Source organism: Nuphar pumila, chromosome 9 (genome assembly GCF_984573655.1).
Source record: "Nuphar pumila chromosome 9, dmNupPumi1.hap1.1, whole genome shotgun sequence".
Taxonomy (NCBI): Eukaryota; Viridiplantae; Streptophyta; class Magnoliopsida; order Nymphaeales; family Nymphaeaceae; genus Nuphar; species Nuphar pumila.
Window position 1 is genome coordinate 127,073,166 of NC_143257.1, and position 14,296 is coordinate 127,087,461.

The window sequence follows — 14,296 nt, forward strand, 5'->3', positions numbered from 1 at the left end:
GTGACAGCCACTGTAGGTGCTCAGAAGCTGGTGCCTTGCACAAATGGCATTTCCTCTACATACATGACTCAAGTTTGCACCCAAGTTGAAATGTGCAGGCAGGTCAAACGGGCGGTTGAGTTATCTGCATAGACCATGACAAAGAAGCTCAGTCTCCACATTCCAAGATCATTGGGTTTTTTTGGAAGACAACAATTCAGTTCGAGGAAAGCCAACTGTGATAGCAGACAGCCAAGTGACTCTTAATGAAAGCTTGGAGTGCATATCTGGTCAGAAAAATGAAGTGCATAAAGCACAAAATGAGTCACGCAAACTCATCAATCCTAGGAAGACAATTGAAGTGCATACAGCTATTTCATTTTCTGTCACCGGTTTTTAGTCATAGTCACAGATCTTGTTATTGGGAAAATGTTAGTGTGAGAAAATATCATGATATTTTCGGAAAAATATATGTTTCTTAGGAGAACATCTGTTTACGTAAGTATATTATTGTTGATGATAGCTTTGTTTGCATCTGGAGACCAGCATAGGCAAAGTTATGGACCTGAACAACACTAAACTGGATGCACTTGAGGAAAACCAAGTATCACAGAGAAGATTAGTTTTAATCATTTTGCGAGAATCCAATTTAATGCAGCCAACAACCTTTTGATAAGAGATGATTCTTGATGAAACTTGAAGACTGACCTAAAAGCACCTTAATGTGAATTACCTGCAAACCCACTGTTCATCAAACAGGTCAGGTGCATATGAGAGAGAATGCAAGTTCACAATTCAGCAATTCGGTAAACAATTGCTCCATCTACGCTACTCTCGACCACCAAACGTTTCATCCGAAGCAGTAGTAGCAGACAAGGCCTGGCCTTGGTTCCTGGGGGGGGGGGGGGGGAATCCAAAATGAAGACAAACGTTAAGGGGCAACACTTAGTCCCAGCAATAAAAGGATCCATAGGAATAGCACCCTTCAAAAAGAGTAAGTTGGTTTTTTTAACTAAATGAGAAACATTATCAGTAAAAGCTTGTAGACTGGCACACATACCTAAATCAAATTGTTCAAGACTATTTTCCTCAAAAGAACAGATGCCCTGCCCATAAAGCATTGAATTCATCTTCAAGACAGCTTCATGCAGCTCCTGTAGCAAATGAATCAGTGTAAGATGATAGAAGAGGTCGCGCAAAGGAGGCAAGGTTGTCCAGTACATAAATACAACAACAATTACGCCTTCATCCCAAAACAATTGGGGTCGGCGATATGAACCAACAAAGAAAATCATTCTGTGGTCTTCCACATGAATCCTTCTCCTCCAATCATTTCTATCCAATGCCATGTCCTCGGTGAGGTTCAAAGCATTCATATCCTTTCCTATCATCTCCATCCAAGTCTTCCTAGGCCTACCCCGACCACTTTTAACTAATATATTTTCCCATTTCTCCATCCTTCTAACTGGAGCATCATTAGGCCTTCGCCGAATATGTCCAAACCATCGTAAACGATTCTCTCTCATCTTATTTTCAATGGGTGCAACGCCTACCTTCTTACGTATCTCCTCGTTCCGAATCTTATCTTTTATTATATTTTCACACATCCATCTAAGCATACGCATCTCAGCTACACTCATTTTTTGAATATGATGTCTCTTGGCAGCCCAACATTCCGTACCATATAGTAAAGCGAGCCTAATAGTCATCCTATAAAACTTTCCCTTCAACCGCAATGGCATTTTACGATCGCACAACACTCCAGTTGCACTTTTCCATTTCATCCACCCAACCTTTATACTATGATTTACATCTCCCTCAATTTCTCCATACTTTTCAATGAGAGATCCAAAATATTTGAAACAATAATCCACCAGTATTTCTTGCTCACCAAGCTTCACTACACTCCCATCACTACTTCGTTGCTTACTAAACCAACATTCCATATATTTTGTCTTACTCTTACTCAACTTAAAACCTCTTGCCTTCAATGTCTGTCTCCATAATTCTAACTTAGCATTAACCCCAGCTTTAGACTCATCAATCAAAACAATATCATCAGCAAACAACATACACCACGACACATTTTCTTGAATTGATCTCGTAAGCTCATCCATCACTATAGCAAATAGGAAAGGGCTTAAAGCAGATCCTTGATGTAACCCAACCGTTATAGAAAAATTGGTTGTCATCCCTCTACACGTGCGGACATTGGTTACTACTCCTTCATACATATCCTTAATTATACTAATGTACTTGAGAGAAACACCTTTCTTCATCATTGTCCACCAGAGAACGTCCCTAGGTACTCTATCGTATGCCTTCTCCAAATCAATAAAAACCATATGCAAATCTTTGTTCCTCTCGCTATTTCTCTCAATAAGTTGTCTAAGAAGATGTATAGCTTATATAATTGATCTTCCAGGCATAAAACCAAATTGATTCTCCGATATCATGACAACCTTCCTCAACCTAAACTCAATCACCCTCTCCCAAAGTTTCATAGTATGACTCATGAGTTTTATACCACGATAGTTTGTGCAATCTTGTATATCACCCTTATTCTTATATAGAGGCACCAAAGTACTCTTCCTCCACTCATTAGGCATCTTATTTGTCCGCCAAATCTTGTTAAAAAGATTTGTCAACCATTTTAAATCTTTCTCTCCCAAGCATTTCCAAGCCTCGATAGGTATACCATCTGGGACAACTGCCCTTCTTGATTTCATTTTCTTCAAAGCCTCTGCAATTTCTTTCTTTTGAATCTTGTGCATGAAGTCACGATTCATCTCATGAAAAGGAATAGACAAGTCTCCAAGATCCTGAGCATGACTTCCATTAAATAGCTTATCAAAATAATCTTTTCATCTCTCCTTAATCTCCAGATCTTTGACTAAAACCCTTTGTGTTTCATCTTTGATACATCTAACCATACCAAGATCCCTCGATTTCCTATCTCTCATCTTTGCAAGCTTACAAATATCCTTCTCGCCCTCTTTGGTATTCAACTTGTCATAAACCTCCTTATATACCTTATCCCTCGCGTTTCGAACTACTTTTTTAGCTTCCTTCTTTGCTATCATATACTTCTCCAAATTCTCATTATCATAACTCTTACTTAGATTTCTATAACACTCTCTTTTAACCTTAATAGCTAATTTGACATCCCCTTTCCACCATGATGTATCCTTACCTAGCGGTGCACCACCTTTAGACTCACCCAATACCTCCTTAGCCACATTTCTCATGCCACCCGCTATCTTATTCTACACTGATTTTGAATCCTCCTCGAGACACCAATCAACTTCCTTAACTACCTGCTCTACAAACATTTCTTATTTAGCTCCTTTCAGTGCCCACCACTTAATTCTAGGATTTATCCTATGTCTATCCCTTTTGCGGCATTGTCTAATTCTAAGATCTAAAATTAAGACTCTATGTTGTGTAGCTACACTTTCTCCCGGTATAACCTTACAATCAATGCAACAACCCCTATCTCTCTTTCTAAGTAGGAAAAAATCTATCTGACTCGTATTAACCCCACTTTTAAATGTTACTAGGTGAGACTCTCTCTTCCTAAACCAAGTGTTTGTTAAGATCATATCATAGGACAAACCAAAATCTAAAATCCTTTCTCCACTTTCGTTTCTTTCTCCTATACCATAGCCTCCATTGATACTCTCAAATCCATCCCTACTAATGCCTGCATGTCCATTAAGGTCACCGCCGATAAAAAGTTTTTCTCCATAAGATATCCCGTGTACTACTCCATCTAAATCTTCCAAAAATTGACGCTTAATGAAATCATCTAAACCTACTTGAGGTGCATAAACACTAATAATATTAATAATATTCATACCTAATACTAATTTAATAAGTAAAATCCTATCACCCTTCCTACAGACCTCAACTACATTATCTATAAACTCACGACTCATAACAATCCCTACTCCATTCCTATTTTTATTTATTCTTGTATACCAAATCTTATATCCTCAAGGTTCTATCACTTTTGCCTTCTCACCTACCCATTTGGTCTCTTGTAGACATAAAATATCAAATTTTCTCCTACACATAACATCTACTAACTCTACCAACTTACCGGTTAAAGACCCTATGTTCCAAGTGGCTAACCTAATTTTATGGTCTTTGACTAACTTCTTTACCCCCACCCGTCCAACAAAGTGAGGGAACCCTTGCCTATTTGACACCACACCAGGGCGCCGGTGTGACGCGTCGCTTCCGGGCGATGACCTAGCAACCCTTGCCCATTTATCACTGCCTCCGGGCCTATAGAGTACAACACGTCGCTCAGTAGGGAACGCCCCAACGAAATTCTCATATTCATAGGGTATGACTAAATTTTTATGTTGGCTGTCATTGGCCTACCGCAACCCTCCTTCTTTATCCGGGCTTGGGACCGGCAGTGTATAACTAAACAGTTAGCTGCAGGAAAATTTAAGCTAAATAAAATATAGATAGCAACATTTGTACACTAAGGGAAATTTCAACCTAAATAAAATCTGCGGGAATATTGTATGTTTGTGTTTTGCAGCAAAATGTGTATATATATCATAAACACATAAAGATAGAAGTGGGTGAATGTCTCTAGTGCAACAGAGAACCAAGGATTAGGAGAAAATACATTAGAACTTTGAAAATGGTACAAATAATGGAGAATTAAGAAGTGTCCTCTAAGATAAACATGATTGAGATTTGCAGCAACAATATATAGGGTGACATGAGACAAGTTAAAGGAACCAGGGAAAGGTGGAGATCAATGAAAAGGAAAACAATGAAATCAAGAGAAAGTACATTAGAGGAAGTTTAGAACTGGTAAAAATAGTGAATAAACTTAAGGGTCATCTAAAATAAGCATGTTTTTTTTTTCTGAAAGGAAGCCAAGATAAGCATGTTATATAAAAATTTCAGCACCAACAATATGAAATGGCGTGAGACAAAGTTGAAGGAACCAGGGAGTTGGCGGCAGGTAGCAACTATTGACATGAAAGATCGGAGTGACTGCTTTAAACAGAAACAAGTGGTTTGGAGAAATAGGACCTCTAAAAGGCAGCATCATTGGAATGGTGATGCTGATAAAATTGGTGTGTGCGCGTGGGTGTCTGCATGTGTGCCTGTGAATGTATCAACTAAACATGGACATATAACCTAAGAAGTTCAAATTAATATTTGCAATCATCCGCATACACCAATAGAAAGAGTAATGTCAGCATGAGAGGAGTATGACATTCCTTTTATTTATAACTTGGAAAATTTGAAATGATTACAGTATAACTTTTCAGTAAACCAGAAAATAATACTCAAGCGGTCCAAGAAGCATTCCACTTAAGAATGTGTCAAACCTCCCATGAAAGTAAAATTCTCAAGTAGGAAGGAAGCTGATCATAGTCGCTCCTTGTGACTTCTATCATGGTTCCAGCAAAACCACTAACCAAATCACCATCATCCAGCAACCAACCTGGACCAATGATAGGAAGCAACTATTAGACAAGGATTGGCAAAGAACCACCCAATACCTGTGCAAGGGCATTTGTGACAGGAGAGACTGAGAACAATTCCATTTTAACCTGAAGTACCCGCACAAAGTTTGTCTACGACATTTCCAACACCTATGTCATTGTCCTCAGAACTGGTAAGTTAAAAAAATTATGAAATTAAAGTAGAAGAAACTTTATAAAAGCAGACTAAAACAATCTATTTTGTCATAAGTAATGTTCACTTACATTGATGGAATTGGTGAAGAATCTTCAGGACTTTTAAGTCTGTCACCTGCAAAAGAACTCACATTCAGCTAATCAGAATTTCAACGGATAAACTAAACAAGTACTTAGTACATTAAAAAAGAGGACACACAGACATTCTAAATCATGCGAAAGTAGCTACATCATTTTTCTGTAATATTTTATTAGTGGATCTTCAAGCACCATGTTCCCTGGCTCAAGCACATTAAATGAACTTGGTTTTTCCTTTACTATCACCTTGATTCCTAGAGTGAATATTGCTTTTATGGTCAAAACAAGGTGAAGTGAAATGCTTTTGATCATGTACATGAGCACCTCATCTGTGTTATTCTTAAGGTTGTTTTTGTTAGCAACAGTGTGCACCACTGACACCTTATTACTAGAGAATACAAACAAAAAGAATACAGTGGTTTATGACTTTATTACCTAACTATGTGAAGCACAAAACTTCTGTTTCTTCTCTATTATTCTATGGAATGACGTAAGCAACAGAGTACCCAATTTCAAGAATATCATTCTCAGGATATTCTTGGCAAAGGAAAATCTCAGGATATTTAAATTTTTTTGCTTTTCTTATGAGAACTTTGGTGAACTCAAAAAAATAAAAAATTGTAAAAGACAGATAAAATCATGAAAGAGAAACAACTAACAAGAATTTGACAAATGCGTTGAAATTGCAATAAACTAAGAAAGTGTAATGAAAGGCAAAGAGCTCTCACACCTCATACAAGAGGCAAAACACAATCCAAAATGGGTTTAATCACAAGAGCCACCAAGGGCCAAGAACACACACTTAAAAATAATGAATTTATTACTTGAGGAATGCACAAATAATGCATAACCAACAAAGGGAAAAAAGGTCCCTATTTATACACAACAAGAGGGCAATATGGGCCCAATAGAGCCATTGGGAAGGCCCCAACGGCTAGAAATCTAGCCGTTGGGGACTCCCAACAACTCTTTCGTCCAAAAGACCATATTTCCCTTATTAAAAATAAAAAGGAAAAAGTACAAAAAGAAAAAAGAAAAATAACTAATGGGCAGACCTTATTACATGAGCAGAATTACTAAAATACACCTAGAGGGTATTTTCTATTACAATATAGAAATACATTATATATATATACATATATTATGCACATCAAAGAATAATATTTTAACACCCCTCCTCAAACTCACGGTGTCACAATCGAGACTTTGCCAAGAAGGAAGTCAAATCCTAAGAATGAAAGCGCCTTGGTGAAGAAGATCATTAGTTGATACTCAGATGGTACATATGGTAATGTAATGGCCTTCTTAAAAATTATTCTCTAACATAGTGACAATTCATTTCTTGGTGCTTCTTAGCCTCATTATAAGAAGATGGTTCTAGTTAGGAGTGGATGGCCATAAGACATGCTTGATACTTTGGTTCAAAGGATTCATAGGACACGAATCTACTAGGGGCTTTGGAGATCCTCTTATAGATCTTCTAATACTAGATTGATTTATGTCTTGATTTTGAGAATAATTTTGCAAGACACATGGAGGATGATCATTGGTACGATGAGTATATACTTGTATTTCATTGTGTGGTTCAACTATATCATCATGAATAACATTATTATTCTCATGTGCATCATGAGTGTCATCATTGTCACTCTCATGCATTTCATGAGTATCAATATCATTATCCTCATGCATATCACTATAAAAAACATCATTATGCTTATTAACTAAATAAAAAAGAAAAGCATACTCATAATGTTTTTTAGACTCAACCTTATCAAACCCATTTTTTTTAAAGAAAAGTAACATTTCTTGAAACATAAAGTTTATCCTTTTCAATCTCATAGCATATCCTAAAAGAAAACAAGGAATAGCTTTAGCAGAAAGTTTATCATTTTTATTGGTAAGGACAAAGTATTTACAACAAAAAATTAATTTTTTGTAATCAGAAGGAGTTTTAAACAATTTTTTTATAGGAGAAATGTTTTCAAGAGTCGTTGAAGGCATTCTATTAATCAAATAAGTTGTCGTAAGGGTGACTTCGGCCGAAAAGTTTTTAGGAACATTTTTTTATATAAGTAGAGTCCTAATGGTTTCAATAATATGCCGTTGTTTTCTTTTGGCTAAACCATTTTGTTGTGGAGTATTGGGACATGATCTTTGATGTACAATTCTATGATAATCAAGATAGTTTTTGAAAACATTTGATAAAAAATCTCCTCCAAAATCGAATCTAAAAGTCTTAATGTTTGCTTAAAATTGATTTTTAACATAGTTGTAAAATTTTTGAAAACAATCAAACACTTTGGATTTGAGTCTAAGAAAATATATCCATGTATATCTACTATAATCACCCACAAATATGACATAATATGATACTCATTTAGACATAACCAGCATTGGTCCCCGTACATTTGAATGGATTAACTCAAATGGTTCTTGCGAGACAAAATGACTAGTTCCAAAAGGTAGGGATTTCATTTTTCCAAGAATACAATATTTAAAAACCAAATCTTTTGCATTACAATTTTCAAGAAATGAAAACAAATGCAATTTTGATGTGAGTATCGTATTGTATCATAACTATGGCCTAACTTGATACGATACACACTCGTATCGCAATACAAGTGTGCATCGTATCTGTATTGGTTGTATCATATGATACAACCCTGTATCATACAATATCATATAATAAAAGGTGTATCATACGATACGTGTCTAGCGCACTTTAAAATGGCCGAAACTCGACTTTTTAATTTTGGGTTTTAAAGACCTCCCTAAGGCTGATTCTGACATTTGTATAGAGGCCTTTAAAGGAGAACTCACACACCCTAAGAGGCATGAGAGCAATTTGAGGGTCGATTCGTGCACAAGGAAGATGGCTTTTGCAAATTTTTCATGTAAGAGTGCATTTTCATCTTTTTTTCACTCAAGAGAGTGTGCTAAGGTAACAAAACTGTATTTTTTGCTTCCCATTGATTTTTTTTGGGGAAGATGGCATCAAATGATCTGGCATAGCAATAGGGCACTTGAGTAGTGAGTGAAAACCGATTGAAAATCGAGTGCAACTATTGTCATTATATTGTTTCGGGTGGTATCTCTCGATCGAAGCATCATTTAGCTGAAACATATTACAATGTTGCCCCTACATGTCAAGGGATTTGTCGGATGTCGTGAAATGACAATGCCAACAATTACTCAGTGGTCTAAGAGAAAAAAGACAAGAAAAAGAGATTAGTGGGGCATAAATGGGGTATGTGTAGCCTTGGAAGGATGTACATGACAAATATGAGCTCAATACTTCTAATCCTATAGCCCCTAGCATAACATCAGGAGAAAAAGAAAAAGAAAAAGATAGTGATGATGTTGATTGAGGTTATATTTTAAAAAGACTTAGTTATTTAACATTGAAGTGTTCATATACTTGGTTATTTTGTTTTTGTTTATGTAATATGAAATTATGTCTTGTGGCATGTTTTTAATTGCAAGATATTTAATATTTTGCATTGTTCTTGTGAGATATGCATGCAATATTATATATATTAGTTGATGTTTGATGATGTCTTATGCATCTCATAGAGACATAAATGGTTCATATGTGATTTTATGGTTGTATTTTGTGCAATTCAGCATTATTTCATGTGTTATGTTTTTTTTTAGAATTTTTGCTATTTTTTTTGTAAGTTTTATTAAAAATTATGATTCTTACGATACGCTACAATACGTATCTAACTTTCACCTTTGCCACTTTGTTCCCCTTTTTCACAGTGGAGGGGTCGAGCCCCCTCCCTACTACCTATGTTTATAGGGGAGGAGCTCGGCCCCTCCCTGTTTCCCTTTTTCGCAAAATGAGGGGCTGAGCCCCTCCCTGCTCTTTTTGGGGCCCAAGGTCAAGCTCGACTTAACAGTCGAGCCCACCCCTCGCCCCTGGCCGCTGCAGGGTCGAGCTCGGCCTGACAGTCGAGCCCACCCCCTGCCTCCCTGGTGCTTGCGGGCAGGACCGGGCTCGGCCTGGTAGCCGACCCTTGCCTCGCTCTTTGTATGTTTCTTTTCAAGCATTTGTATGTATATTCACGTTTTTAGTCTTTCACAGCTCGCGCGACGGATCTCACTTGCGCCCCACGGCCTGAGCCCTTCGTTACTTACTCTTGAAGGCAAGCCCAACCCCGAGACTCCCCAAGGTAAGAAAAAGTTGCGCAAAGGACAATGGACGAATTAAATTAAGCATTTAACATTTAAACGAAAATAAATAATATATATATATATGTGCATTTTAACTCAAGGACATAGTTTTGCAATCCTTGCCCTTTTCTTTATGTCATTTACTTTGCCGCCACACTTTAGTGCACAGGCTAGTGCTTTCTGTCATTTACTTTGTCGTCGCACTTTAGTGCACAGGCTACTGCCTTCGCATTTACTGCTTTATGTCATCTACTTTGTCGTCACGCTTTAGTGCACAGGCTACTGCCTTCGCATTTACTGCTTTATGTCATCTACTTTGTCGTCACGCTTTAGTGCACAAGCTATTTGCTTTATGCATTTACGTGCTTACGCATTTATTTAGCCGAGGTATGGTTTCGTACTTCGTGCACTGCTTATGCATTTTTGCACTCAATGCATAGTTTCGCACAATGAGGATTGCTTGTGTCTTGTTGTCGCACTGTATTGTGCACGAGCTCGCATTGTTGCTGACTTGCACTTGCATAAGTGCAGCCTTGAGCGTATCCTGTTTCACTCATTGTTTTAAAAGATGTGAGTCGCACTTATGCACTTCAGTTCTTTAAAAAGAGGATTCCTAGCGCAAACCCGTTTTCTAAATGCGTAGTTTTGCAAAGCAGAATTTGAAAGTCCTTCCTATTGCGAGATAGCAACCAAGCCTCTCAAATCGCCATATTTGGGAGAATTATTTTTACTACTTCTGTTTGTGTATCTGATACGACTCGAATAACCCCGATGAGGGGCACGAGCAAGTGTTTGGGCGGGATTCTGTTGAGAAACCCGTATCCCGTTTATCGAAACTAGTATCGAGCCATACACAACACACAAATACTATGATAAATGGATGAGAGATCTGAGACGATATCATACCGTGCGAATGGCACAAGAGTTGTACTTCTGTTTCGAAATATAAATCATGTCAAAAATGAGTTTTTGTATTACATTACATCTTTACGAAACATTATGTTGGGGTTTCCTTTTGAGAAACCTATACATGTTTCATCGTAGCGTACTTGTAGACATGCGCAGCATGTTAGTACTATGATGATTGGATGAAACGGTCATGTGACATTGAATCATGCTACTGGCACAATATTGCAATCACATAAATAGTGATGATTCGCCTTTACAGGCAAGATGCTCGAGTTGGGTCGAAAGATCAGAGTATTTAGAATGAGTCTTTAGTTAAATAAAACCTGAAACACCCATTCGACTCGTTTCTCGTTAAGGGAGAGGATGGGATGGTAAAAAACTCTAATGGACAGGTTGTTAACAACTACCCCTCGGGCAAAGACTCGGTGTCCCCAGTCATCGGAGTTACGGGACGGTACTACTAAAGATTATCCTAGGTGGTAGATTCTATAAACTTCTTGTAATATCGCATATTTTCATACTTTAAGTCTGGGAGAAAAATCATTTGAACCTCGATTTTTAACCGGTGCTTTTGAGTCTAGGCTTGGCCCAGGTCTCATCATCTAGGTCAAGACGAGCCAATCAAAACGTGAGAAAAAGTTTAATTTTTGACTTTTAAATTTAAGCGAAATTCGGGTGATTTTTGGGCGAAATTCAGAATTTGATATTCGTGTAATATGTCGTAGGATGCGTCTTGAAATTCTGAGCGCAATGATATTTTACTTTTCTGCATTCGAGTTTCAGTTGGCCCGAAAATCGCATTTTTTTTAAAAAAGAGCAGTTTGTCAAACGGGATCTGGAGTTGGATCGGATTGGATCTAATGCTTATGATCTGAATTAATATGGATTTGGACCTTATCCAAGACCCATGTTAATCTGGATTTGAGCTAGACCGTAATCCAATTTCGTTTTGGATATGAATTTGGGTTTTAGATACGAATCCAGACCCAAATCCATGTCCAATGAAAGTCTAGCTTTAAATTCAGGTTAAAGTTTTAAATTAAAGTTAGCTGGAGTTAAGAAGACTCCTAAAGTGATTAATCTATCTTTGGAATTTCAAAAATATTTAATTAATTATTAAATAATTAATTAATTGATTTTTATTCATTCCGAAATTTAATTTTATTTTTGTTTAGGACTCCTAGATAGAGTCTTTATTGAAGTTATGAAGACTCTAAGAAGGTTTGAGGGACTTAGAATCCTCTTGGATTTTTTTTTGAAAAGTCAACTATAGAGTCCAAGAATTTCGGAAAACCAAGGGAGAGAAGAGTCTCAAATAAAGTAGAGACCCCCTCTCCAGCCCATCTAGAAGGGGCTGGAGAAGGGGGGCGTCCTCCCCTATGGGGCCTATAAAAAGACTACAAAAAAGAGAGAGAAGAGAAAGAGAAAGAAAAAAAGAAGGAAGAGAGCGAAAGTGAGGAAAAGAGAGAAAAAATGAAGAAGAAGAAGAGGAGATTCGATCTTCTCCAGCCAGCCAGCCACGTTTTTCAATATCTACCATTGTTTTTCATCATTTTATATACATGGTGCGGGTTTCCTCTCATGAATCAAGTGAGAAATTGAATATAGATTGGATTTCCATGCAACATTTTGATGGAAATCCATATAAAATGAGTAAATATGAATGTTTACCCTAAAATACATGGATGAAGATTCATAGATTCCCTTTCATGGATGTGTTCTTGATTCTTCCTATTTTTATGCTAAAACAGGATTTATTTAATGATAAAAATAGCTTCTTACGTGTTTACATTATGATATTATCGATTTCCATGGATTTTACTTTAGTTTTATCATTCTGAATGCATGAAAATCGATGTATGCATGCTTAGAATACATGTTTTTGGTTCCTACATTGATATCCATGCATATACCTATGTGTTTCTTTTTATGTATGTATATACATATGTGAAAATTATGTATATATGTATATATTTGGGCAGATCTAGACCATCGTAATGATGCGCAGATTTGGTCCAGAACTTAGGTCTAAAGTTTTGAAAAAGGATTCAATGCAATTTGCATAGTTAGAAAAAAAATTCTGTTTATGTTCATTGTCATGTCAAACAGAAATTTTGTTTTGATTATGGCTCATGATTTGAATCGCATGTATAGATGCATGTATTCTTGTAAATAAAACTGTTTGTACATGCATATCTAAGGGAGATCCAGCATACGCATGGTTTATGGGTTTATGAATCTGTGCAAACTTGAAATGCTTCTATTTTTAAGTATGAATTGGTATATGAGTGCATACTTGAAAGATGTATTTTGCACACACATGCGGTCTGGGTATGAATGTGCCTATGTTTGCATAATCGAAAATGAATGTGCATGTTTTCGCATATTAAAAAAAATATTTTTTTTTCTATACACTTGGGCTGGCCTGGCTGGCAGCCTAGTCGAGTGGGACTCGGCTGGGCAAAACCCAGCCAGTTGGCTGGGCAAGGGCTAGTCTGGCAGCCCTTGTTGGATGTTGATCGACCATGCCTGGTCCAGTTGATTTGCTGAGCAGGTGTGTCCTCAAAAGAAAAAAAAAAAGGGAGAGGCTTTAGGTTGCAGCCAAGCAGGCTGGGGCTCTGTCAGGCCCCTGCCAGGCCCAGACTGCAGGTTAATAAATATATATATATATATATATATATTTCAGATTTATATATGACCAAATTTTTTGGTTCACACATATTGGTTATGCCTAATTGAACTTAAATAGAAATTTAGTTTGATGCACAAATTTCCAGATTTTCACTTATGACAATGGACCTGGTTTTATACATGCAAAAGAATGATATCTCTTGCATACTTAGGCTTGTCATGGGATGCATGTTTGTAATAGTAATGTATAGTTGTTTTCCATGCATGTACATACATAAAATTGACAAGTGCTTGCATGTAGTTAATGACATGAACACATGCATTCGAAAAGTGAATACATGCATTTGAATATTATTGTTTTATGCACATCTCTAAATTGACATGCATAATTGTGCATTGAAAAGCATATGATATGAAATGAATGCATTGGCATATTCCTAATGATTTTCGCATATGAATGCATGGGTGATCAAAGTGGATCATCATGGGTTGTGGGATGCCTTGAGCCGGTGTGCTCATTGTTTTACTTGTTTATGCATTGCAAAGATCATATTTTATATTATGGTTTTAATTGCATTGTTTTATTGTTGCCACGGGTGGTAGATCGTGAAGAGTTGCGCATGCTGATTTGCGAGCTTATGTTTGCATGTTGATTTGCAAATTTATGGAATTGATATTAACAACAAGATAAAATAGAAAACAGTGTAACTAACGTTCTCTTGATGTTCCTTCTGCGAAAAGGTAATCTTGGGCTTAGTGGTTCGGGGACCGTGAGGATACTAAAACTTCATGTACGTTGTTGTTGCTCCTGAACCCGATATTGAGGTTCTTTTTCTGACCACGGC

General features: G+C 37.0%; 1 protein-coding gene across 3 annotated transcripts in view; it reads right to left on the reverse strand.

Moving 5' to 3' along the window:
* The window catches only part of LOC149829380 (uncharacterized), a 34,680-nt gene continuing 20,384 nt past the window's right edge, over window positions 1-14,296 (reverse strand). For 2 of the 3 annotated variants that reach the window (XM_090018082.1, XM_090018081.1), the window contains 5 exons: window positions 5,724-5,769; window positions 5,568-5,629; window positions 5,343-5,458; window positions 1,040-1,133; window positions 460-871 (listed from right to left, as the gene is read on the reverse strand). In XM_090018082.1, coding sequence (XP_089874208.1) covers window positions 768-871; window positions 1,040-1,133; window positions 5,343-5,458; window positions 5,568-5,629; window positions 5,724-5,769 — 422 coding nt within the window. In that variant the 3' untranslated portion in view covers window positions 460-767. Of the gene's footprint in view, window positions 125-459; window positions 872-1,039; window positions 1,134-5,342; window positions 5,459-5,567; window positions 5,630-5,723; window positions 5,770-14,296 lie in introns of those variants that run through there. The other variant, XR_016434446.1, reaches the window with a different exon arrangement.